At 41.2% G+C, this 27,374-nt stretch overlaps 4 protein-coding genes and 1 pseudogene across 26 annotated transcripts in view; all 5 read right to left on the reverse strand.

Moving 5' to 3' along the window:
• Nucleotides 1-27,374, reverse strand: part of LOC122928287 (protocadherin gamma-C5-like) — a 369,082-nt gene that overhangs the window by 5,213 nt on the left and 336,495 nt on the right. For all 23 annotated transcript variants that reach the window (XM_044280991.1, XM_044280993.1, XM_044280990.1 and 20 more), the window contains one exon: nucleotides 5,756-5,844. In XM_044280991.1, coding sequence (XP_044136926.1) covers nucleotides 5,756-5,844 — 89 coding nt within the window. The remainder of the gene's footprint in view (nucleotides 1-5,755; nucleotides 5,845-27,374) is intronic.
• Nucleotides 5,778-27,374, reverse strand: part of LOC122928292 (protocadherin gamma-C5-like) — a 127,224-nt gene continuing 105,627 nt past the window's right edge. Inside the window, 1 exon segment of the mRNA XM_044280997.1 lies at nucleotides 5,778-5,844. The gene's annotated coding sequence lies outside the window, so the exon portion shown is untranslated.
• The window catches only part of LOC122928290 (protocadherin gamma-C5-like), a 203,558-nt gene continuing 181,964 nt past the window's right edge, over nucleotides 5,781-27,374 (reverse strand). The window contains 1 exon segment of the mRNA XM_044280995.1: nucleotides 5,781-5,844. The gene's annotated coding sequence lies outside the window, so the exon portion shown is untranslated.
• The window catches only part of LOC122926009, a 401,881-nt pseudogene continuing 380,288 nt past the window's right edge, over nucleotides 5,782-27,374 (reverse strand).
• The window catches only part of LOC122928291 (protocadherin gamma-C5-like), a 237,847-nt gene continuing 216,269 nt past the window's right edge, over nucleotides 5,797-27,374 (reverse strand). The window contains 1 exon segment of the mRNA XM_044280996.1: nucleotides 5,797-5,844. The gene's annotated coding sequence lies outside the window, so the exon portion shown is untranslated.

The following is a 27,374-nucleotide window of genomic DNA, read 5'->3' on the forward strand; positions in this document are numbered from 1 at the left end:
TTCTGTCAGCCCCATAGAAGTGAATGGAAGTGGTGGCCGTGCAAGTGCAGTGTGCTCCCATTCCTGTCTATGGGGATTCCCAATTTTTTTTTTTTTTTCAACAAGTACAATAGGCTGAACTTAAAATAAAAAAATAAAAAGTTGATAAAGCTGGAACTCCTCTTTAAGATTACTTTTATGTATTTAGAGGTGCACTGTGAGTCATGTATTATACTTTCTAGGGTGTTGCAGATGTAACCCAATGTCACAACCAAAGGGCATAGCGTTCAAAGGCTATTGTATAACTGTACAGGTGAAACTCAAAATATTAGAATATCGTGAAAAGTTCATTTATTTCAGTAATGCAACTTAAAAGGTGAAACTAACATATAAGTGTCACGGCGGACGTACACTTTGTACCAAAGATAACACACCAACCAGGCTCTGGACGAGAGACAGGGGAAGGGTCACCTCCTAGCTTATCCCTGACCTCTTTCCCTGCACTGCTTAGCCCACAGCAGACCTTGAAGGTAGGTGTGCTGGTGTCCTCCAGCCTGGGCTAACAAAAACCCTGAACTCCCTAAGATGGTGAAGTGGGGAGATAGGAGCAGTCTGCTCACACAGAACCTGGATGGACAAGAAGACACAAACAACCGAACTAGCAATGACACTTATCTCTGAGAGCAGGAACTGACAGCCAACCTTCTCTCCAAGCTTCCCAGACCAGAATGAACAGTATAATCCGCTCAGGACACTGGGCAGTGTGCTATTTAAACTAAAGACCCCACCCAGTGCACCTGAGAGAGGCGGATCCAGCACGGCTCCAAAGCAATCACTAAACTCGTGCTGCTATCCTGGCTGACCTCCGCACATCGTCAGAGTGGGGCATGACAATAAGATAGACTCATTACATGCAAAGCGAGATATTTCAAGCCTTTATTTGTTATAATTTGGATGATTATGGCTTACAGCTTATGAAACCCCAAAGTCACAATCTCAGGTACCCTTTGCTCAGGGGGGATGGATTAATTAGCTGACTAGAGTGACACTTTGATCCTAGAATATTGAACCTTTTCACAAAATTTAAATTTTAAGCTGCATTAATGCAATTCCTTTTAATTTGCATTACTGAAATAAATGGACTTTTGCACGATATTCAAATTTTTCAAGTTTCACCTGTATAATGAACTATAGCTGACTAATGTGACATAGTAAATTTGTTAATTCAGTCTATGAATATCCTTATAACTAGATATGAGCGAATCGAAGCTGACGAAGTGGAATTCTATTTGAATTTCAGGAATGGTAACGAATCACATTTTTTTCCTAAAATGGCTGCTGCACATGTTAGGACATGGAGCAAGGAACTCTGGGAACGAGGGTTCACCCACAATGCCATGCCTGCAGCCAATCAGCAGCCAACCATCCCTGTGATGTCACAGCCCTATAAATAGCCTCAGCCACCTTGGATTAAGTTATTTTCCAGTGTACTTAGTGCAGGGAGAGATGTTAGCAGGCGCTAGGGATAGTGCTAGGAAAGACTTGAAAACTTATATTTTGATCAATAGAAGTTCAGGGAAAGAGCATTAGAAGTGTAGGGAAAGGATAGAGAGGAATTATTCCACAGTATTGAATCAGAACAGGGTTTAATAGGGGAGTTTACAGCCAGGGCAATAGGAACAATCCTATTACACCATGCTGCACTGACTGAGAATCCAAATTGCCATTATACTGCTGCTCATTTCAGCATGTGGTGAAGTGAGAAAATTACAGCCCTTTTTGGCGTGTATTAGTAGCAAAAAAATATATATTATTTGCTTTTCACGGCCGCAGTTATATGTTCTAAAGCCTCTTTTTGGCATGTATTAATGGGGAAAAAGAAAAAGGGCTTATTAGCCGTTGTTTGGTCAAGTGAGAAAATTAAAGCCCTTTTTGGCGTGTATTAGTGGCAAAAAAATAAAATAATTTTTTGCCATTCACATGCTCAATTATATGTTCTAAAGCCTTTTTTTTGGCATGTATTAGTGGGGGAAAAGAAAAAGGGCTTATAAGCAATTGTGTGGTGAAGTGGAAAAATTACAGACCTTTTTGGCATGTATTAGTAGCACAAAAATATATATTATTTGCTGTTCACGCCTGCAGTTATATGTTCCAAAGCCACTTTTTGGCATGTATTAGTGGGGAAAAAGAAAAAGGGCTTATTAGCCGTTGTGTGGTCAAGTGAGAAAATTAAAACCCTTTTTGGGGTGTATTAGTGGCAAAAAAAATACTTTATTTGCCATTCACGGCCTTAGTTATATGTTCTAAAGCCTTTTTTGGGCATGTATTAGTCGGGAAAAAGCAAAAGGGCTTATTAGCAATTGTGTGGTGAAGTGGAAAAATTACAGCCCTTTTTGGCATGTATTAGTGGCAAAATAAAAACTTTATATTAATTTCCTTTCTATTTACTTATTTGATTTAACAGTATGTCAGACAGAGAAGTGGCAGGTCCTGCACAAGGGAAGGGCACAGGCCTAAATGTTTCTGGCCCAGGCACAGGTCACAGCATAGTTAGGGGGCGTGGCAGCAGGGGTCACTTCGAGAGGGCTGAGCTCCCAGTGTCAGCTAGCGGTGCAAGAGGGAGATGAGGAAGTCGAGGCAGATGACCCAGACACACCGTGGCAGTATGCAGTGGAGATGAAGACAGGGAGTCCCTCCGAGTCACTTGTGCAAATTCTTGACAGCCAAATTGTCACCACTTGGCAGAGGGATGACTATTGGTTCTCCACTATGCTAGACCCTCGCTACCAGTCCAAAATGGGGGCCTTTTTTCCACCCGCTGAGAGGGAGAACAAACGTAACTACTATAGAGGCATCCTATGTAGTAAGTTGGCTGCTGCCTATCTGCGCCATCATCCATCCTCTCACAGGTATGACCAGGGGGTCCTATGTGCTCACATTATACTGCCATGGCTGCTGGGGGGGGGGGGGGTGGTGGCAGGAGCAGTACCAGCTCCATCAGCAGCAGCCTGAGTCTAGAGTCGCTGATGACCTGCTTTCTTCACCCGCATAGTGAAGAAACTACTCACCAGCAGCTAGACATAGAGCAGAACCTGAACCAGCAGGTGGTGGCATACTTGGAGTGCACCCTGCCAGCCGTAATTGACGATCCGCTGGATTTGTGGCCGCAACTGGCCAAGTTTGACCTGGAAAAGCTGTCCTACCCGGCCAATAGTGTGGCATCAGAGCGGGTGTTTAGTGCGCCAGGGGCCATATTTACCCCAAGGAGACCTCGTCTGTCCACCAAAAATGTGGAAAAACTGACCTTTGTCAAGATGAATTAGGCATGGATCAGCCTGGATTTCCACCCACCTATGCCTGATGCATCAGACTAGATCATCCATGCTGCCTCACCCAAATCTTGACAAAAGTGGCCGTTTTCTTCTGGCTACTATTCTGATCCTGCCACCCGCCTGATGCCACACGTCTGATGCCAAGTGCTCCTTCCTACATCCACCATCGTCAGCAGGTACTGTTAGTGCCACCCACCTCCCCACTTTGTCACCAGGTCACTCTGTGGTATCCTGATGCTGCTGCCACCTCCACACTATATCACCTTGCCACTATGTGGTCTCCTGATGCTGCTGCCACCTCCACACTATGTCCATACCTCCATGCCTCCTCATGCTGCCACCTCCACATCTGTCATTGTGCCACTCTATGGCCTCCTCATGCTTCTGCCACCTCCATACTATGTCACCTTGCCACTCTGTGATCTCCTGATGTTGCTGCCACCTCAACACTATGTCACATTGCCACTCTTTGGTCTCCTGATGCTGCTGCCACCTCCACACTATGTCACCTTGCCACTCTGTAATCTCCTGATGCTGCTGCCACCTCACCACTATGTCCCCTTGCCACTCTGTGGTCTCCTGATGCTGCTGCCACCTCCACACTATGTCATTGGGCTACTCTGGGGACTTCTCATGCTGTTCCCACCCTCCCCACTTCATGACCGGGCCACTATTTTTCTCTTTTGGCTTGGTTGACATCAACATTTTATTGACCCTTCTTCTGATCTGTCAGAAGTAAAGAAAAATGAGACACACAACGGATCCTGTCTGTGTAGCAGCTGTAAGGTCTGTATGATCCCATCACAATTAGCTTATAATTTGGTAGCCAAATTCAGGAGTGGGTACAAAACACATAAGACATGCAAATATTCCATTCACGTGTCATCTGATATACTGGGTAACTACCTGTCTGCTGACATCCTGGGTAACTTCTACCGCTCTGTGATAGAGAGCATCCTGACCAATTGTGTTACAGTTTGGTATGGGAATTGCTCTGTTGCTGACCGTAAGGCACTGCAGCAGGTGGTGAAAACTGCCCAACGCATCACAGGGACTCCACTTTCTGCCATTGAGGATGTTCACAAGAAGAGATGTCTATGCCGTGCATGCATCATTCTTAGGGTCTCCACTCATCCTGCCAATAAACTCTTTCAGCTCCTTCTCTCTAGAAGGCGCTACAGGATCCTTCAGACTAAAACCAGCAGGTTTAGGGACAGCTTCTTTCCCACAGCTGTCACTCTACTGAACTCAGTCCCCCGATGAACCTTTCCATCCATGCTCATTTAACCTACTACACTCCTTCTCCTATGACCATGATCATGGTCAATTATTCTCAATATTCACTGTATGTTCACATTGGTTACTGCTATAGAGGGAGACTGTCATAGAAAAAGTCTCTGTTATATACGTATACATTAGAACATCTGCATATCTGTATATATGTATACATCAGTACATCTGTATATTTGTCCAAAGTACATCTGTATGTTTGCTCTCTGTATAGCAATATAAACTCCTGTATACTTAACTTATTTGTACATAATCTGTACATAACTATTCCTACCTTCTACACTACCCTTATCTGTATATTATCTGTTTTTATTGCACTTGCTGCACTTCTGATTAGATGCAAACTTTATCTCGTTACTCTGTATTTATATATGTGTAATGACAATAAAGTTGAATCAAATCAAATCTCTGTTTTGGATCCACTCCTGTTTTTTTGGGCATTAGCAATACTTATGGATTACTGACAAAATGCTGAGTGAGTGAAGGCGGATGCTCAACAGACAGGATTCGTTTTTTGGGGTGTTATTGTTCTGACAGATCAGAGGAAGGGCAAAATAATCAGTGACGTCAATGCAAACTTAATGCTGACACCCTCTCCACTCTGTAGGGGGCTCTACTTGTATAAGGGTTTAATAGAAAAGGTTCTGTAGACATCTATGTGGAATCAGCTGACAAGGGTGTAAAAGAAGTGCACTCTTTCACGCTATAGTAGGATCTTGGGTCTCTGCACGGTTCTTTTTACCTGATGCTAACATTGACCTGTAAGGCTGAGGTCACACTTGAGTTATTTGGTCAGTTTTGGCCCCGTAACTACCCAAATAAGTGAAGTGTGCAGTGATTATAAGAGCGACGCCTGTTTTCTGCGTGTCATACTGACTCACAGTATTGTTTCACTACCACAGCGGACTCATTATGTGTGTTGCTGCAAGGCACAGTGTTCTACATCACTATAGAGACTCTGCAAATTATTTCGGATCGTATCAAATCTTTTTGGAAAATTCACCCAAAATGACAGAATCAAATTTTTTTGAAATTCACTCATCTCTACTTATAACATTGGCATTTTCACCTAACAAGTAATCTCCAGTGACATTTCATAAGTCATTAGTATTATGATGAAATACACTCCATTGTTTCCACATATGAAGACTGACCATTAGCAGATGCCAGAATCATTGCCTGAAGTCTCTCAGTTTCAAACTGGTTGTTTGGCCACACTCCAGCCTCCTCTGCGGGTTGTGCTCTAAAGAGATTACAATGACACAACATGGTTACTGTTAAATATCAGACATAATTAAAGCAAGCCACAGCAAACAGAACCTTAGATTTATTAGACTGCACCAACGATATTTGTTCTTTATTGTCAAGCAAACTAAAACTGGCTCATTTTGGAAACAACCTAGCATTTGTCAGCAAAACAAGTCCAATATATGAATTAAGATAAAACAATAAGGCTGCGTTCACACGGGCGAGATTTCCGCGCGGGTGCAATGCAGTAGGTGAACGCATTGCACCTGCACTGAATCCTGACCCATTCATTTCAATGGGGCTGTGCACATGAGCATTTTTTTTCACGCATCAGTTCTGCAATGCTTTAAAATCGCAGCATGTTCTATATTCTGCGTTTTTCACGCAGCCCTGGCTCCATAGAAGTGAATGGGGCAAGCAAGTGCGGATGCAATGCGTTTTTCACTGATGGTTGCTAGGAGATGTTGTTTGTAAACCTTCAGTTTTTTTATCACGCGCGTGAAAAACGCATCAAACGCATTGCACCCGCGCGGAAAAAACGGAACAACTAAACGCAATTGCAGCCAAAACTGACTGAACTTGCTTGCAAAATGGTGCGAGTTTAACTGAACGCACCCTGAACGCATCCGGACCAAATCTGTCACGCTCGTGTGAACTCAGCCTAAAAGTCAATGATATTACAGACTTTAGAAAAACTAGTGCAGAAAAAAACCAAAGGAGTTGATAACAATGTGCTCATCATGCCGGGAACTCTAGTGGTCAGCTGTAATCTAGGGGGAATGTGTCAGCAAGTGTTCACTTTCCCTGCAGCGCCACTATAGGTGAAATGGAGAATTACATGCTTCCACTGTAATCAATAGGCTGTCCATGAAATGCAGATATGCTGATTCCTCCAGCACAAGAGAAGCTGTTTGCAGCTATTCCCTCCTCTGTCTAATAAAACAGGGTCCTCAGTGGTAGACACCCTCCTTCATTTAACATGAAAGGGAATGTGTCATCAGAAAATGACATATTGTTTAAATCACGTTTTTATGTTTAGAATATTTTTTATATTTTTTGGTGATGCTATTTTTTATTTTTTTTATGTCAATATCTATATTTCAAAATGTAGCAATTAAGGCCACTATGCCTAAAAATAGGCGTCACTTCTTGGTCTGTACAGATCTCTTTACTGCAGTTACCTGCTTATCTATACACAGAGGTGATATAATTACAGGCAGGATTAGAGTCACAGATAAGACAGGATCCACCATTTACAATAGGTGATTGTCAAAGCTTAGCTATTTTTCCCTGTAAAATCACCTCTGCACAGCAAATACGCCTTTTTAAGGTGGTCACTAAACAAGCACAGGGGAATCACCAGGTATCGGCACTCTGATAAGGGAGGGGCGGCAGAGGACACAAGGTAACAAAGACTTTGAGAGGAAAGGGCCTGTACAGTGGACACAATGAGGGTGGAAGATATGAGATGGCAGGGGCTTTGTGTGCTTAGGGGGAAACATAATCTGCAACAGGCAGAGGGTAGAGTTTATTGGAGGGTGAGAAAAGCGGCTGTGGGGAAATTTTAAAAACAGCAAAGATCACTTCTGGTGGTCAAACAATAACTCTCCACAAGAAAAGTGATTCTTAGCCCATGAATCCATGTAGGCTTGAGTGAATTGAGCTTCCGATCACAGATCCGAAGTTGATTCGTTCAAAAACGTCATTGTTAATGCTGTTTCCGTACAGCATTAAAATGTATTAGCTCGGTGTAGCCAAACTTCATTTCGACCAAAGTTGAATAAATATGCTAAAATAAGAATCCAAAGTGGCCTTCTATACAGACTGGCACCTCGGTACCAAAGCAGACTTCGTATTTCTTATTTTAAAATGTTTTTAAATACACAGATATGAATACCGTATTTATTAATCGAAGTATCGCACAATTTCGGTCGATATGAAGTTTGGCTACACGGAGCCAATACATTTTAATGCTGTATGGAAACAGCATTAACAACAAAGTTTCCGAATGAATTGATATATGATCCGAAGCTCGATTTGCTCAAGCCTAAATAGGTGGTAGGTGAGAGAAGAATATTATCCAAGTTGATCTCCATGCAAATAGACTGCGCTCATTGCCTACCGGGTTCCTGCGGATAGCATTCCATCTAGAGATTTTTTATCTGTACCCTACTCACTGTAATGCCTTTATTTTTCAGTTTTTGTACTCTCTGTGCTGCTGTAACACCGTGAATTTCCCCATGGTGGGATTATTAAAGGATTATCTTATTTTATGAATCACATGAATAAAACTATGGCACCACAATCTACTGTGATGTAAGTGAAAATCAGGTTTACAAAATTGTGCTAACTGACCCATCACATAAAGTGAAATAGGCGCACAAGAGAATATATGAGATCTGCACACCCTAGATGGTGGGTGCTCGTAGAGGACAAACGTCAATAGATTCACAGGAGAAATGGGTTGTACTGCTTAGATATTATACTGCTCGAATAATTGCTCTGGATGGAACACAATGATGTATAAACTACTATGAATTAAAATTGTCATTACTGAGTCAGCATGAAGTTGGCTGGACACCAACCAGGCATAATAAAGTAGTTCCCCAAAATTGCATCATTTATTAGAAATGTTATTCAGTTTATTAGAGTGTACATATTATTAGATTTCTTTCTATTCACTTACAAGTAATTTATCTCAAGAAATCTGTCCCAAGTTTTATGCTGCCTGAGACCCTGGTGAAACCGTTCAGTCATTTGACCCAGTCATTTAGCTAAAATTACTATTGATCTGTTCCAGTGTGAGTCGATAGACGGTTCATGCTCGGAAAGTCCTCATATTCAAAAACACACAGCTCTCCTGACCCCCTGCTGCAGACTACGATAGGAAGAGAGATGTCAATCAGCGGTTGGATGGGCAGATCTAGATGCTCATGAACATGAGCATTTAGTCTATTGAGATGACTCCAGCTGCTAGATATTGATCGTGGTGAAAGGCCCAGGTCAAGAAAGTTACCTAGTGTTTTGCTCAGGGTCTCAGTCACCAGTCTGTGTTGTCTTTATATAAGGCATCTTAAAACTGGTGGCAAATTCCCTTTAAGGGGGTTGTCTCACTTCAACAAATGCATATATCATATTAAAAAATGTTAATACAAGGCGCTTACTGATGTATTGTGATTTCCCATATTGCCTCCTCTGCTGACTTGATTCATTTTTCACATCATACACTGCTCATGTCCAGGGCGTACGACCACCCTGCAATCCATCACTGGTGGCCATGCTTGTACACTATTGGAAAAAGTGCCAGTCCCTCTGGTGGCTAGCATGGCAGGAGTGGCCATACGGTGGTGCTTTTTCCTATAGTGTGTAAGCACGGCCACGGCTGCTGGACTGCGGGGTGGTTGTAACCATGGAAACGAGCAGTGTATAATGTGATAGAAGAATGAATCCAGCAAATGAGGCAATATGGACAATCACAATATGTCAGTAAGTGTCTTGTATTTAATTTATCTACATGATAAATGTAATTTGACGAAGTGAGCAGGGGCATAGATACAGGTGGTGCAGAGGTAGCTGTTACTACCGGGCCCAGGAGCCTGAGGGGGCTCAAAGACCCACATAAGAAGACATCCGTATTATAGAAAGTGCATGGTGGTCAAGTTACACCTTTGGCTGGAGGGAAGGGATCAGGTCAAGAATTTGGCATGGGGTGAGGTGCTGTTTCAATTTTTGCAGCAGGAAGCACGAAAGCTATGTGCTTCCCTGCTCCTAGCCACAAAGCACCGAGGGAAAGGGGGCCCAAGCTGAACTCTTTCACCAGCGCCCATGAGCCTTTAGCTACGCCCCTGGAAGTGAGGCAACCACTTTAACTAACAATAGCTACTTATAAATGTAAATCATCTAAATCTAAGTGCAAAATATATTTTTTTACACAATATAAGTTATCATTGTGTCCATAGTACAAGGATCTGCAAATAATGGCGAGAGCGTACAAAAGAAATAAGTAAAATGCATAGAGAAATGTGTAAAAATGCTCACATAAAGTGAAATGCACACAATATAACCAAATAAAGGCTATTGATCTCAGTTCATCTGACTGAGAAATTTAGGACCTTAGGCAAAAAAGCAAAGCATGTAGAACCTTATTGTTAGTCCACAGCTTGTAGTACAAAGTTAACAAAAACCCTATTCAACATCAGATCAAAAGAAATTCATTCTCAACAAATATTATATTGTTAACCACTTCCCATCTGGGCCATTTGCCCCCTTCCTGACCAGGCCTAATTTTGAAAAACTGACATATCTCACTTCATGTGGTAATAACTTTGGAACGCCGTTATTTATCCAAGTCATTCAGAGATTGTTTTCTCGTGACACATTGTACTTCATGATCGTCATAAATTTAAGTAAAAATATTTCACCTTTATTTATGAAAACATCCCAAATTTACCCAAAAATGTGAAAAATTCGCAATTTTCTAAATTTCAATTTCTCTGCTTTTAAAACAGAAAGTGATACCTCATAAAATATTTATTATTTAACATTCCCCATATGTCTACTTTATGTTGGCATCATTTTGGAAATGTCATTTTATTTTTTTAGGACGTTAGAAGGCTTAGAAGTTTAGAAGAAATTCTTCAAATTTTTAAGAAAATTGCCAAAACCCACTTTATAAGGACCAGTTCAGGTCTGAAGTCACTTTGTGGGGCATACATAGTGGATACCCCCATAAATGACCCCATTGTAGAAACTACACCCCTCAAGTTACTCAAAACTGATTTTACAAACTTTGTTAACCCTTTATGCGTTCCACAAGAATTAAAGGAAAATGGAGATCAAATTTTTAAATTTCACTTTTTGGGCAGATTTTCCATTTTAATCCAATTTTTTCTTTAACACATCGATGGTTAACAGCCAAACAAAACTCAATATTTATTACCCAGATTCTGCGGTTTACAGAAACACCCCACATGTGGTCGTAAACTGCTGTATGGGCACACGGCAGGGCGCAGAAGAAAAGGAACTCCACATGGTTTTTAGATGCCATGTCCCATTTGAAGCCCCCTGATGCACCCTTACAGTAGAAACTCCCAAGAAGTGACCCCATTTTGGAAATTAAGGGATAAGGTGCCAGTTTTATTAGTACTATTTTTGGGTACATATGATTTTTTGATCATTCATTATAACACTTTATGGGGCAAGGTGACCAAAAAATTGGTTGTTTTAGCACAGTTTCTATTTATTTATTTTTACAGCGTTCACCTGAGGGGTTCAGTCAAGTGACATTTTTATAGAGCAGATTGTTACGGACGTGGCGATACCTAATATGTATACTTTTTCTCATTTATTAAAGTTTTACACAATAATAGCATTTTTGAAACAAAAAAATTATGTTTTAATGTGTCCATGTTCTGATAGCTATAGTTTTTTATTTTTTGAGAGATTTTCTTATGTAGAGGCTCATTTTTTGCGGGATGAGGTGACGGTTTTATTGGTACCATTTTGTGGGACATACGCGTTTTTGATCACTTGGTGTTGCACCTTTTGTGATGAAAGGTGACAAAAATTGCTTGTTTTGACACAGTTTTTTTTTTTTTTTTTTACGGTGTTCATCTGAGGGGTTAACTCATGTGATATTTTTATAGAGCTGGTTTTTACGGACGCGGCAATACTTAATATGTATACTTTTCTATTTGTTTTACATTAACACAATAATAGCATTTTTGAAACCAAAAAATGATGTTTTAGTGTCTCCATGTTCTAAGAGCTATAGTTTTTTTATTTTTTCAGAGATTTTCTTATGTAGGGGCTCATTTTTTGCGGGATGAGGTGACGGTTTTATTGGTACCATTTTGTTGGACATACGCATTTTTGATCACTTAGTGTTGCACCTTTTGTGATGCAAGGTGACAAAAATTGCTTGTTTTGACACAGTTTTTATATTTTTTTTTTTACGGTGTTCATCTGAGGGGTTAACTCATGCGATATTTTTATAGAGCTGTTTTTTACGGACGCGGCAATACCTAATATGTATACTTTTTTTTATTTGTTTCACATTAACACAATAATAGCATTTTTGAAACCAAAAAATGATGTTTTAGTGTCTCCATGTTCTAAGAGCTATAGTTTTTTATTTTTTGAGAGATTTTCTTATGTAGGGGCTTATTTTTTGCGGGATGAGGTGACGGTTTTATTGGTACCATTTTGTAGGACATACGCATTTTTGATCACTTAGTGTTGCACCTTTTGTAATGCAAGGTGACAAAATTGCTTGTTTTGACACCGTTTTTTTTTTTTTTTTTTACGGTGTTCACCCGAGGGGTTAGCTCATGTGATATTTTTATAGAGCTGGTTTTTACGGACGTGGCAATACCAAATATGTCTATTTTATTTTATTTTTTCAATTTTTTTTTTTTTTTTTTATTCCTTACTTGGGGACCTTTTTTTTTACATGTGAAACTTTTTTTTATTTTTTATTTTTCAACCCTTTTTTTTTTTTTTTTTTACACTTTTCGTCCCCCATAAGGTCATACAAGACTTCTGGGGGACATTTGCTTCACTTTTTCACTGTTGATTTCTCCTGTAACTGGGGCTGACATAGTAGCCCCAGTTACAGTGGAAATGCACCCCCCAGAGAGGCTGTACAGCGTGATTCGGCGCTGTACAGCCTCAGTGCAGGGCTGATTGAGGTCTGTGAGAGACCTCACACAGCTCCTGCACGCTCCGGTCCCGGCGGTCACATGACCGCCAGGCCGGAACAGGAAGCGCACAGCGCTTCCTACTCTGCAGACACAGCGCTCGGTGAGCGCTGTGTCTGCAGCGATCCGGAAGGCAGGGACACCTGGGCACTGTCCCTGCCTTCTCTCTGGGTTGCCCTGCTGTCACTGACAGCGGGCAACCCGATCAGCAGCTGCACGATTAGCGTGCAGCTGCTATTTCTGAAAGGACGTTTTAAAACGTGCTTTCAGAAATAGAGGTCCACCCATAGGACGTTTATATCCTATGGGCGGACTTAAAGCGGTTAAAATAAGTGTGGGTCCTTTATAACCCTAAGGCCCCATGGTAATAGGGCAATAGTGTCAGTCACCATTGAACCAAGTTCATTTGTATAGAAGATTAATTATCTCTATCTTGACAGCTTTAGTTGAACAATGAGTAACTATAACAGTATTTATGATTGCTCATTAAATTACACACATTTCAGCCTTTATATCTTCATTTTAAAGGCTAGGATTAGATTTAATGAAAATTGTGGGTATATGCATGATGTAGATGCAGTGGCGTACATAGAGATGTAAGGTCCCCATTGCACAGGACAGAAGGGTTTCTGCCTAAACCCTTTTCAATTTTTTAATTGCTTCATTTGCTAAATGTTTTTATTTTAGAGGGTAGAGTCCTGACCAAGTTTTCACCCCCAGTAGAAGAGGGGATAATCCCAACTTCGACTGGGCCCCCTCTTGCTCTAAGCCCCATAGCAGTCCCCGGGTCTGCCGCTATAGTAGTTACGCTCCTGTGTAGATGTATCTGGCCACCTAATGTAACTTTTGTTGTAATTTTTTATACCCTTTTAACCCCTTCACTACCGAGCCACTTTTCACCTTAAATCCCGTGTCACTTTATGTGGAAATTACTTTAAAACACTTTTACTTATCCAGGCCATTCTGAGATTGTTTTCTTGTTGCATATTGTACTTCATGACAGTGGTAAAATTGAGTCAAAAAATGTCATTATTATTTATAAAGAAAATACCAAATTTACAAACAATTTGGAAAATTTTGCAAATTTCTATTTCTCTACTCCAAAAATAGTTACTACTTTACATTCCCCATATGTCTACTTCATAATTGGATAAGTTTGTGAATGACATTTTTTTTTGGGGGGGGGGGGGGGGGGAGGACGTTAGAAGGCTTAGAAGTTTAGAAGCAAATCTTGAAATTTTTCAGAAAATTTCCCAAACCCACTTATTAAGGACCAGTTCAGGTCTGAAGTCACTTTGTGAGGCATACATGATAGAAACCACCCAAAAATGACCACATTTTAGAAACTACACCCCTTTAACCACTTCAACCCCGCTAGCTAAAACCCCCTTCATGACCAGGCCACTTTTTACACTTCTGAACTACACTACTTTTACCGTTTATCGCTCGGTCATGCAACTTACCACCCAAATGAATTTTACCTACTTTTCTTCTCACTAATAGAGCTTTCATTTGGTGGTATTTCATTGCTGCTGACATTTTTACTTTTTTTTATTATTAATCGAAATTTTACGATTTTTTTGCAAAAAAATGACATTTTTCACTTTCAGCTGTAAAATTTTGCAAAAAAAACGCTAACATTTTTCGCTAAATTTATTGTTCTACATGTCTTTGATAAAAAAAAAATGTTTGGGCAAAAAAAAAAAATGGTTTGGGTAAAAGTTATAGCGTTTACAAACTATGGTACAAAAATGTGAATTTCCGCTTTTTGAAGCAGCTCTGACTTTCTGAGCACCTGTCATGTTTCCTGAGGTTCTACAATGCCCAGACAGTAGAAAAACCCCACAAATGACCCCATTTCGGAAAGTAGACACCCTAAGGTATTCGCTGATGGGCATAGTGAGTTCATAGAACTTTTTATTTTTTGTCACAAGTTAGCGGAAAATGATGATTTTTATTTTATTTTTTTTTTTCTTACAAAGTCTCATATTCCACTAACTTGCGACAAAAAATTAAAAATTCTAGGAACTCGCCATGCCCCTCACGGAATACCTTGGGGTGTCTTCTTTCCAAAATGGGGTCAGTTGTGGGGTAGTTATACTGCCCTGGCAATTTAGGGGCCCAAATGTGTGAGAAGTAGTTTGCAATCAAAATGCGTAAAAAATGGCCTGCGAAATCCGAAAGGTGCACTTTGGAATATGTGCCCCTTTGCCCACCTTGGCTGCAAAAAAGTGTCACACATCTGGTATCTCTGTACTCAGGAGAAGTTGGGGAATGTGTTTTGGGGTGTCATTTTACATATACCCATGCTGGGTGAGAGAAATATCTTGGCAAAAGACAACTTTTCCCATTTTTTTATACAAAGTTGGCATTTGACCAAGATATTTTTCTCACCCAGCATGGGTATATGTAAAATGACACCCCAAAACACATTCCCCAACTTCTTCTGAGTACGGCGATACCAGATGTGTGACACTTTTTTGCAGCCAAGGTGGGCAAAGGGGCACATATTCCAAAGTGCACCTTTCGGATTTCGCAGGCCATTTTTTACACATTTTGATTGCAAAGTTCTTCTCACACATTTGGGCCCCTAAATTGCCAGGGCAGTGTACCCCCCTGTAAGGCTCCATTCAGACGTCCTCATGTGTTTTGCGGATCCGATCCATGTATCCATGGATCCGTAAAAATCATACGGACGTCTGAATGGAGCCTTACAGGGGGGTGATCAATGACAGGGGGGTGATCAATGACAGGGGGTGATCAGGGAATCTATATGGGTGATCACCCGCCTGTCATTGATCACCCCCCTGTAAGGCTCCATTCAGACGTCCGCATGTGTTTTGCGGATCCGATCCATGTATCCATGTATCCGTAAAAATCATACGGACGTCTGAACGGAGCCTGACAGGGGGGTGATCAATGACAGGGGGGTGATCAGGGAGTTTATATGGGGTGATCATGGGTTCATAAGGGGTTAATAAGTGACGGGGGGGGTGTAGTGTAGTGTGTTGTTTGGTGCGACTTTACTGAGCTACCTGTGTCCTCTGGTGGTCGATCCTAACAAAAGGGACCACCAGAGGACAAGGTAGCAGGTATATTAGACGCTGTTATCAAAACAGCGTCTAATATACCTTTAGGGGTTAAAAAAAATCACATCTCCAGCCTGCCAGCGAGCAATCGCCGCTGGCAGGCTGGAGATCCACTCGCTTACCTTCTGTTCCTGTGAGCGCGCGTGCCTGTGTGCGTGCGTTCACAGGAAATCTCGGGTATCGCGAGATGACGCGCCGATGCGTCCAGGAGGAGTAAATCAACCACCTCCCAGACGCATCGGTGCGTTAGGCGGTCGGGAGGTGGCTAAGGTATTCAAAACAGATTTTTCAAACATTGTCAACCCTTTAGGTGTTCCTCAAGAATTAATAGAAAATGGAGATGACATTTCAGTATTTAACTTTTTGGGCCGATTTCCCATTTTAATAAAAAAAAATCCCACTAACAAAGCAAGGGTTAACAGCCAAACAAAACTCAATATTTATTGCCCTGATTCTGTAGTTTACAGAAACACCCCATATGTGGTTGTAAACTGCTGTACTGGCACATGGCAGGGTGCAGAAGGAAAGGAACGCCATATGGTTTTTGGAAGGCAGATTTCACTAAGAAAATTTTAAGTTGCCATGTCACATATGAAGACCCCCTGATGCACCCCTAGAGTAGAAACTCCAAAAAAAGACCCCATTTTGCAAACAACGGGATAAGGTAGCAGTTTTGTTGGTACTATTTTAGGGTACATATGATTTTGGTTGCTCTAAACACTTTTTGTGAGGCAAGGTAAGAAAAAATTGCTGTTTTGGCACCGTTTTTATTTTTTGTTATTTATAGTGTTCATCTGACAGGTTAGATCATGTACTATTTTTATAGAGCAGGTTGTTACGGATGCAACAATACCAAATATGGTTGTTTGTTTCAGTTTTACATTATAAAGCATTTTTGAAAAAAAAAATTTTTTTGTGTCTCCATATTCTGAAACCCATAGTTTTCTCTTTTTTAGGTTTATGTAGGGGCTCATTTTTTCCGAGATGAGATGACGGTTTGATTGGTACAATTTTAGTGTGCATATGACTTTTTGATTGCTTGCTATTGCACTTTTTGTGATGTAAGGTGACAAAAAATTACAATAACAGCATTTTTTAATTTAAAAAAATCATGTTTCAGTGTCTCCATGTTCTGAGAGCCATAATTTTTTTTTATTTTTTGGGTGATTGTCTTAGGTAGGGTCTCATTTTTTGTGAGATGAGATGACGGTTTGATTGGTACTGTTTTGGGGTGCGTATGGCCTTTTTGATCGCTTGGTATTACACTTTTTGCGATGTAAGGTGACAAAAAATGTCTTTTTTGACACCGTTTTTATTTTTAAGGGTTAGGTCAAGGTTCCTCAAGGAGTCACAAATAAACAATGTTCTCAATCTTTCTGCCCAGATATTGAGTGATGATCATATCTCACTCTTGAGCAGGCATCCTCAAACTGCGGCCCTCCAGCTGTTGTAAAACTACAACACCCACAATGCCCTGCTGTAGGCTGATACCTGTAGGATGTTTGGCCATGCTGGGAGTTGTAGTTTTGCAACAGCTGGAGTGCCGCATTTTAAGGATGCCTGCTCTTGAGCAAAGGACTGGGCTTTTCACCTAGTTGTCATTTTGATTTGTTTGGGACTATCGTGGATGTCAATCGTTTCTCCCATTTATTAACCCTTAAGAGACATTTTTCTTTAATGGATATGGCAGATGAATCCAAGGAAATAAGCGTGACATAGTTTGTATCCTGAAAATAAATTGCATACTTCTATGGGACAGCCCTCTTTATTATATCAGGATGAATTGTCCAGTGCTATTTTGGCATTTGGAGTCTGAATCCATGAGGGAATATAATGCAGACGATGGGATCCGTTCAGAACGGATCCGTCTGCATTATATTGTAGAAAAAATTCTAAGTGTGAAAGTAGCTTCAGACGGATCCGTCCAGACTTTACATTGAAAGTCAATGGGGGACGGATCCGTTTGAAAATTGAGCCATATTGTGTCAAATTCAAACAGAACCATCCCCATTGACTTACATTGTAAGTCTGGACGGATCCGTTTGCCTCCGCACGGCCAGGCGGACACCCCAACGCTGCAAGCAGCGTTCAGGTGTCCGTCTGCTGAGCGAAGCAGAGGGCAAACGCTGCCAGACTGATGCATTCTGAGCGGATCTGCATCCACTCAGAATGCATTAGGGCTGGACGGACGCTTGTGAGAGCCTTTAAACGGAACTCACAAGCGGAGCCCCGAACGCTAATGTGAAAGTAGCCTTAGTTAGTCTTTATAAAACCTCTTTGAATAATGAGCATGTTAATAACCTAACTAAAAATGAGAAATCAGCCCTTTATGACATGAAGAATAATGAAAGGATAGTAGTGCGTGCAGCAGATAAGGGGGTATGGCTGTTGTTCTGGATTCTGCACTTTATAAGAAACTGAACCTAGAACTTTTATGCAATGCTTCCACCTATCGCAAATTACCTTGTGACCCTACCCCACAAATCAGAGACTCCCTTGCCACATTTTTGGCTCAGTGTAAGTCTCTAGGAGTTTTGAATGAAGAAATGAGAGACCAATTGTTCCTATATTCCACTCACTGCTCAAAGTCCACAAGGAGGTATTTCACTCTCCCACGAGACCTATAGTTGCATGTATAGGCTCTTTGAATGAAAGAATAGGTCAGTGGGTGGATCTGATCTTGCAGCCTTTAGGGCATTCAGGGCATTCAGTGGAAATCCAGTTATTATTGGGTAACTTGTGATGTTGCCTCTCTGTATTCCAGCATACCGATAGAATTGGCACTACAGGCTCTGTCGCATCACCTGAACAGTAAGGCCTCTTTCACACGGGCGTCATGTTTTTTGCCCGGATAAGAGGCGGGTGCGTTGCGGGAAAATGCACGAAGTTCGGGCTTGGGATTGATGTTCTGAAGATTGTATTATTTTCCCTTATAACATGGTTATAAGGGAAAATAATAGCATTCTGACTACAGAATGCATAGTATAATAGTGCTGGAAGGGTTAAAAATAATAAAAAAGTTAACTCACCTTCTCCTCTTGTTAGCGTAGATCCCGGTCTGTTCTTTAGCTGTGGACTGAATGACCTGTGGTGACGTCAGATCACATGCTCCAATCACATGGTCCATCACCGTGGTGATGGAGCATGTGATCTGACGTCATCAAAGGTCCTTTAGCCACAGCTAAAGAACAGACCGGGATCTACGCTAACAAGAGGAGAAGGTGAGTTAACTTTTTTATTATTTTTAACCCCTCCAGCACTATTATACTAAGCATTCTGTATTCAGAATGCTATTATTTTCCCTTATAACCATGTTATAAGGGAAAATAATACAGTGAATAGACTGTCACCTAGAACCCATGCGTGAAAATCGCACCGCATCCGCACTTGCTTGCGGATGCATGCGATTTTCACGCAACCCCATTCATTTCTATAGGGCCTGCGTTACGTGAAAAACGCACAAAGAGGAGCATGCTGCGATTTTCACGCAACGCACAAGTGATGCGTGAAAATCACCGCTCGTGTGCACAGCCCCATAGAAATGAATGGGTCAGGATTCAGTGCGGGTGCAATGCGTTCACCGCACGCATCGCACCCGCACGGAAAACTCGCCCGTGTGAAAGGGGCCTCGCACCGGCAAAAAACATGACGCCCGTGTGAAAGAGGCCTTACAGTTCTTACAATAATGAAGTAAAACTGTTTATTTTGTCCTCAGTTGATTTTTTGCTGAAACACAATTATTTAGTGTTTGATAAAAAGTTTTACAGGTGCAAGGTGCATCTATGGGAGCCAAATCCTCGCCTTCTTTAGCCAACCTTTTTGTGGCGTGGTGGGAGGAGTCATATTTTTTCAGAAGATAATCCCTTCTCAACACATCTAATATGGTATGGCAGATTTATAGATGATCTCCTCCTTATATGGGGGGGTTGCCAAGAAGACATCATTTCTGTTGGAACCTTTATCAATAACAATAATTGTAACTTGAGTTTCACTTTAAATTATGACACAACGAATATACATTTTTTGGATTTGTCGCTTACTGCGTATAATCATGATATTACACTAAACCCACTGCGGGTAATTCTTTACTACATGCGAAATCTTGTCATCCGTTACATATTATTAAAAATATTCCGAAGGGTGAGTTTATAAGGTCTAGAAGTAACTGTTCACATGCTGCGACTTTTCAGAGTGAATGCCAAAGAATCTCTAGTCATTTTTTAGCGAGAGAATATCCCACCTGGTCATTGGATCGAGGCGTTGAATATGCCTCCAGAACTAGGAGGAGGGACTTATTGGCCTCATCTTCTAGGAGTACACGTATGAGCCAGGCCGAAAAGAAAGGTGTTTTTATTACAGTATGTAATAAGGAGTACAGACAGGTTGTCAACATCATAAATAAATATATTCCCATACTGTACCAAGATGAGATTTATTCAAGAATTGTACAGAAAGGTATTTAATGTGTTGCTAAAAGGTTGAGTTGTTGAAGCACATTCTATTCACAGATGCCTGTTATCCTGCAGCTAATTTAAAGAGGACATTTCATGTTTTTTTTATTAATTGAGATAAATACCTTTACTTGGGGGGTACTTGCTGCCACCCTGCCTGATTTTTTAAATATCGCTTCTACGCCCCACTGTGCCCCCCTGCAGTTTTCCCGCTCAGTATGATAATCGGTACAGGAAGGAGGAGACACCAGGGTTTTTCAATGGGCGTCTCCTCCCTGGCTGTGCAGTCATCCGTCACAAGCCAGGGAGAAAAAAAAAAGCTCACCTTCTCCCTTGCTGTGACACTCTCCACTGTGATTGGATAGTGGCACAGCCAGGGAGAAGGAGACGCCTGTTGATGACTAGTGTTGATCGCAAAAATTCTAATGGCAAATTTTTTTCTCGAATATTGGCACTTCGAGAATTTGTGAATATTTAGAATATAATGCTATATCTTCGTAATCGTGAATATTCTAGATTTTTTTTCATCAGTACCAATGAACACTCACTGCTTCTTGCTTGTGGCCCAATGAGAAGGCTGCAATATATTTGACTTAAGGAGTAGTGTTGATCACAAATTTTCGTATTGCAAAATTTTTACGTGAATTTTTATCACAAATTTCCCGATTGCCAATTTTTGCAATTAATAAAATAATGACTGGAGATCACGAATTCTCGAATAATGGGGAAGTATTGCGAATTCGAATATTGCCCCTGCTGCTCATCACTGTTGATAACGTGTCTTCTTATGATAGGTAAATCTATTTTCCAACATGTATTTTAACTCCGGTTTTTGATGATAATACCATTCTTTTGGCAAAGGGCCTGGGTGCCCGAAACTCATCAAGAAGGTTATGTTTTTTATTGCTTGGGTGTTTTTTTCTTCCAATAAAGTGACCAGTTTGGAATACGGCAATGCTGGGATTTTTTTCTCACTTGGATTCAAGAGTCTCTGCTCACCGTGACACGCCGTCAGCCTTGTGGATATTGTGGTTCTCTGATTGAGCTGGTAAGGGGCAGGTTCCCCGTATTGTGTTTCTTTCTTTAAATCCTATTCATGAATACTGGTTTATCGACCAGAGAAACTGCATTTGGAAGATCAAGTTAGGGTTAATCCAATGATTCAATGGGGCTTAAGACCCCTTAACATGGGCAGACTGACCAGACAATTATTGAGAATGAACCATTTGTTCCCAATAATTGCCTGATCGTGATTGGAGATGAGAACATTTACATGCAGCAATCATCTCCTCTGTATGGGGAGGATTGATCGCTACTGCAATCACTCATACCCCTACAAATTTGCTGTTAACACAAGAAAATCTGCAGCCCAGAAATGATTATTTTGGTGTCCACTTCAACAATGCTTTCACCCAATGAACGAGTGTTTGCTTATTCATCCAGGTCATCTGTGACACCTTTATATGTGGCAATTATTAGGAAAAAGAGTTTGTATGAAAGCCCATTTACAATAATTGGCTTGATAATTGGCCAGTGTAAACAAGCCTTAAAGAGGTTATCCCTTAAAGATATTCTGCAGTTTATAAACCAGCACCTGGATCTGAACACTTTTGTAATTGCATTTAATTAAAAATATATTATAGCTATTGAGTTATTCTATCTATATAGCGGCACCTCCTGTTTGCTCTTTTTCTCATTTCTTTGTCCCGCTCACTGAGACGGAAGCACATGCTCAGTTCCATCCTTTAACTGTCAGCAGCTGCAGCAAAAAGTAAACACCCTTGAGAATGGACATGCCCGCTAAGCTGAAAGCTTAAAATAAATCTAGCAGGACAATTAGAGAAATGAAAGAGGATATCTCTAGGTCCATTTGAGGTACAAACTGGTTCTAGCTAGAGATTGCCATGTACTAGATTATGTATGATTTTCATTTTTTTACATTAATCATGGGATAACCCCTTTCAGCAGTGGAGTAACTAGAGTTCCATGGGCCCCAGGGCAAACTTTCATTTGGGGCCCCCCGCGAGCCTCCGGCCACTATACTATACTCTCTCTCACCGTATATATTTTATTTTGCCCCCTCTGTAAATATATATATATATATTTTGCCCCCTCTGTATATATATATCCATTTTGCCCCTATGTATATATTTCATTTTTTGCCCCCACTGTATATATTTCTTTGTTTGTCCCTATATATTTAATGATTTTGCCCCCGGGGCCGAGCCCCTATGAGGGATTTGCTGCCAGTGCCGTGCCCTGCCCCAGGCCATATAAGGGCAGGGCACGGCACTGGCAGCAAATCCCTCATAGGGGCTCGGCCCCGGGGGCAAAATCATTAAATATATAGGGACAAACAAAGAAATATATACAGTGGGGGCAAAAAACTATAATCCAATGATTCAATGGGGCTCTCCCACGAGACCTATAGTTGCATGTATAGGCTCTTTGAATGAAAGAATAGGTCAGTGGGTGGATCTGATCTTGCAGCCTTTAGGGCATTCAGGGCATTCAGTGGAAATCCAGTTATTATTGGGTAACTTGTGATGTTGCCTCTCTGTATTCCAGCATACCGATAGAATTGGCACTACAGGCTCTGTCGCATCACCTGAACAGTAAGGCCTCTTTCACACGGGCGTCATGTTTTTTGCCCGGATAAGAGGCGGGTGCGTTGCGGGAAAATGCACGAAGTTCGGGCTTGGGATTGATGTTCTGAAGATTGTATTATTTTCCCTTATAACATGGTTATAAGGGAAAATAATAGCATTCTGACTACAGAATGCATAGTATAATAGTGCTGGAAGGGTTAAAAATAATAAAAAAGTTAACTCACCTTCTCCTCTTGTTAGCGTAGATCCCGGTCTGTTCTTTAGCTGTGGACTGAATGACCTGTGGTGACGTCAGATCACATGCTCCAATCACATGGTCCATCACCGTGGTGATGGAGCATGTGATCTGACGTCATCAAAGGTCCTTTAGCCACAGCTAAAGAACAGACCGGGATCTACGCTAACAAGAGGAGAAGGTGAGTTAACTTTTTTATTATTTTTAACCCCTCCAGCACTATTATACTAAGCATTCTGTATTCAGAATGCTATTATTTTCCCTTATAACCATGTTATAAGGGAAAATAATACAGTGAATAGACTGTCACCTAGAACCCATGCGTGAAAATCGCACCGCATCCGCACTTGCTTGCGGATGCATGCGATTTTCACGCAACCCCATTCATTTCTATAGGGCCTGCGTTACGTGAAAAACGCACAAAGAGGAGCATGCTGCGATTTTCACGCAACGCACAAGTGATGCGTGAAAATCACCGCTCGTGTGCACAGCCCCATAGAAATGAATGGGTCAGGATTCAGTGCGGGTGCAATGCGTTCACCGCACGCATCGCACCCGCACGGAAAACTCGCCCGTGTGAAAGGGGCCTCGCACCGGCAAAAAACATGACGCCCGTGTGAAAGAGGCCTTACAGTTCTTACAATAATGAAGTAAAACTGTTTATTTTGTCCTCAGTTGATTTTTTGCTGAAACACAATTATTTAGTGTTTGATAAAAAGTTTTACAGGTGCAAGGTGCATCTATGGGAGCCAAATCCTCGCCTTCTTTAGCCAACCTTTTTGTGGCGTGGTGGGAGGAGTCATATTTTTTCAGAAGATAATCCCTTCTCAACACATCTAATATGGTATGGCAGATTTATAGATGATCTCCTCCTTATATGGGGGGGTTGCCAAGAAGACATCATTTCTGTTGGAACCTTTATCAATAACAATAATTGTAACTTGAGTTTCACTTTAAATTATGACACAACGAATATACATTTTTTGGATTTGTCGCTTACTGCGTATAATCATGATATTACACTAAACCCACTGCGGGTAATTCTTTACTACATGCGAAATCTTGTCATCCGTTACATATTATTAAAAATATTCAGAAGGGTGAGTTTATAAGGTCTAGAAGTAACTGTTCACATGATGCGACTTTTCAGAGTGAATGCCAAAGAATCTCTAGTCATTTTTTAGCGAGAGAATATCCCACCTGGTCATTGGATCGAGGCATTGAATATGCCTCCAGAACTAGGAGGAGGGACTTATTGGCCTCATCTTCTAGGAGTACACGTATGAGCCAGGCCGAAAAGAAAGGTGTTTTTATTACAGTATGTAATAAGGAGTACAGACAGGTTGTCAACATCATAAATAAATATATTCCCATACTGTACCAAGATGAGATTTATTCAAGAATTGTACAGAAAGGTATTTAATGTGTTGCTAAAAGGTTGAGTTGTTGAAGCACATTCTATTCACAGATGCCTGTTATCCTGCAGCTAATTTAAAGAGGACATTTCATGTTTTTTTTATTAATTGAGATAAATACCTTTACTTGGGGGGTACTTGCTGCCACCCTGCCTGATTTTTTAAATATCGCTTCTACGCCCCACTGTGCCCCCCTGCAGTTTTCCCGCTCAGTATGATAATCGGTACAGGAAGGAGGAGACACCAGGGTTTTTCAATGGGCGTCTCCTCCCTGGCTGTGCAGTCATCCGTCACAAGCCAGGGAGAAAAAAAAAAGCTCACCTTCTCCCTTGCTGTGACACTCTCCACTGTGATTGGATAGTGGCACAGCCAGGGAGAAGGAGACGCCTGTTGATGACTAGTGTTGATCGCAAAAATTCTAATGGCAAATTTTTTTCTCGAATATTGGCACTTCGAGAATTTGTGAATATTTAGAATATAATGCTATATCTTCGTAATCGTGAATATTCTAGATTTTTTTTCATCAGTACCAATGAACACTCACTGCTTCTTGCTTGTGGCCCAATGAGAAGGCTGCAATATATTTGACTTAAGGAGTAGTGTTGATCACAAATTTTCGTATTGCAAAATTTTTACGTGAATTTTTATCACAAATTTCCCGATTGCCAATTTTTGCAATTAATAAAATAATGACTGGAGATCACGAATTCTCGAATAATGGGGAAGTATTGCGAATTCGAATATTGCCCCTGCTGCTCATCACTGTTGATAACGTGTCTTCTTATGATAGGTAAATCTATTTTCCAACATGTATTTTAACTCCGGTTTTTGATGATAATACCATTCTTTTGGCAAAGGGCCTGGGTGCCCGAAACTCATCAAGAAGGTTATGTTTTTTATTGCTTGGGTGTTTTTTTCTTCCAATAAAGTGACCAGTTTGGAATACGGCAATGCTGGGATTTTTTTCTCACTTGGATTCAAGAGTCTCTGCTCACCGTGACACGCCGTCAGCCTTGTGGATATTGTGGTTCTCTGATTGAGCTGGTAAGGGGCAGGTTCCCCGTATTGTGTTTCTTTCTTTAAATCCTATTCATGAATACTGGTTTATCGACCAGAGAAACTGCATTTGGAAGATCAAGTTAGGGTTAATCCAATGATTCAATGGGGCTTAAGACCCCTTAACATGGGCAGACTGACCAGACAATTATTGAGAATGAACCATTTGTTCCCAATAATTGCCTGATCGTGATTGGAGATGAGAACATTTACATGCAGCAATCATCTCCTCTGTATGGGGAGGATTGATCGCTACTGCAATCACTCATACCCCTACAAATTTGCTGTTAACACAAGAAAATCTGCAGCCCAGAAATGATTATTTTGGTGTCCACTTCAACAATGCTTTCACCCAATGAACGAGTGTTTGCTTATTCATCCAGGTCATCTGTGACACCTTTATATGTGGCAATTATTAGGAAAAAGAGTTTGTATGAAAGCCCATTTACAATAATTGGCTTGATAATTGGCCAGTGTAAACAAGCCTTAAAGAGGTTATCCCTTAAAGATATTCTGCAGTTTATAAACCAGCACCTGGATCTGAACACTTTTGTAATTGCATTTAATTAAAAATATATTATAGCTATTGAGTTATTCTATCTATATAGCGGCACCTCCTGTTTGCTCTTTTTCTCATTTCTTTGTCCCGCTCACTGAGACGGAAGCACATGCTCAGTTCCATCCTTTAACTGTCAGCAGCTGCAGCAAAAAGTAAACACCCTTGAGAATGGACATGCCCGCTAAGCTGAAAGCTTAAAATAAATCTAGCAGGACAATTAGAGAAATGAAAGAGGATATCTCTAGGTCCATTTGAGGTACAAACTGGTTCTAGCTAGAGATTGCCATGTACTAGATTATGTATGATTTTCATTTTTTTACATTAATCATGGGATAACCCCTTTCAGCAGTGGAGTAACTAGAGTTCCATGGGCCCCAGGGCAAACTTTCATTTGGGGCCCCCCGCGAGCCTCCGGCCACTATACTATACTCTCTCTCACCGTATATATTTTATTTTGCCCCCTCTGTAAATATATATATATATATTTTGCCCCCTCTGTATATATATATCCATTTTGCCCCTATGTATATATTTCATTTTTTGCCCCCACTGTATATATTTCTTTGTTTGTCCCTATATATTTAATGATTTTGCCCCCGGGGCCGAGCCCCTATGAGGGATTTGCTGCCAGTGCCGTGCCCTGCCCTTATATGGCCTGGGGCAGGGCACAGCGGTGCTCATGATTATTATTGCCAAAGTTTTGTCAGTGGTTGCCCCCACTCCCTCTTTATATTTAATTTTTTGCCCCTCTCTGTATATATTTCAGAATCATTTTCATTTTTCCCCTTCATTATTTGCTGTCCCTGCCCTCATATGGCCGGCGCGGGCCCCCCCTTTCTGAATTCAGACATTAGTGCCGGGCCGGCCACACAGATCACCCCCAATCACCCCAAATCCCCCCCTTCGCTATGAAGCCGGTGTGTGCATACAAAAAAAAAAGACTTAACTACCTCTAAGTACTTGTTTCACTGATCCGCTCCGTACTTGCAGGCTGCGCAGGCATGAGTTCGATCACTTTGGTGCACAATCCCGTCCTGCGGAGTGTGATCCCGCAAGACCCGTGACCTCCCGCGGCGGGTCTCACGCTGACAGGAGTAAAATAGAGCACACTCAGCACAGTGCAGCTGCACTTAAAATATAGGGAGGGCCCGGCCGCTGCACTTAAAAAAAAGCACTTGCGGCACCCTCTGCAACAGCAATCATTATGCCCCTGCTTTATAGTGTTTTTAAGGATATTATTCAGATATCTTAACAATACCTACAGGTACTGAAGATATAAATGTACCATAACTTAAGCCTCATTCACGTGTCATTTTTTTGGTCAGTGATTCCCATCAGTGATTGTGAGGCAAAACCAGGATTGGAGCTTCCACAGACATAAGGTATAAGGGAAAGATCTGCTCCTCCTTTGTG

This window comes from Bufo gargarizans, chromosome 2, assembly GCF_014858855.1.
Source record: "Bufo gargarizans isolate SCDJY-AF-19 chromosome 2, ASM1485885v1, whole genome shotgun sequence".
Taxonomy (NCBI): domain Eukaryota; kingdom Metazoa; phylum Chordata; class Amphibia; order Anura; family Bufonidae; genus Bufo; species Bufo gargarizans.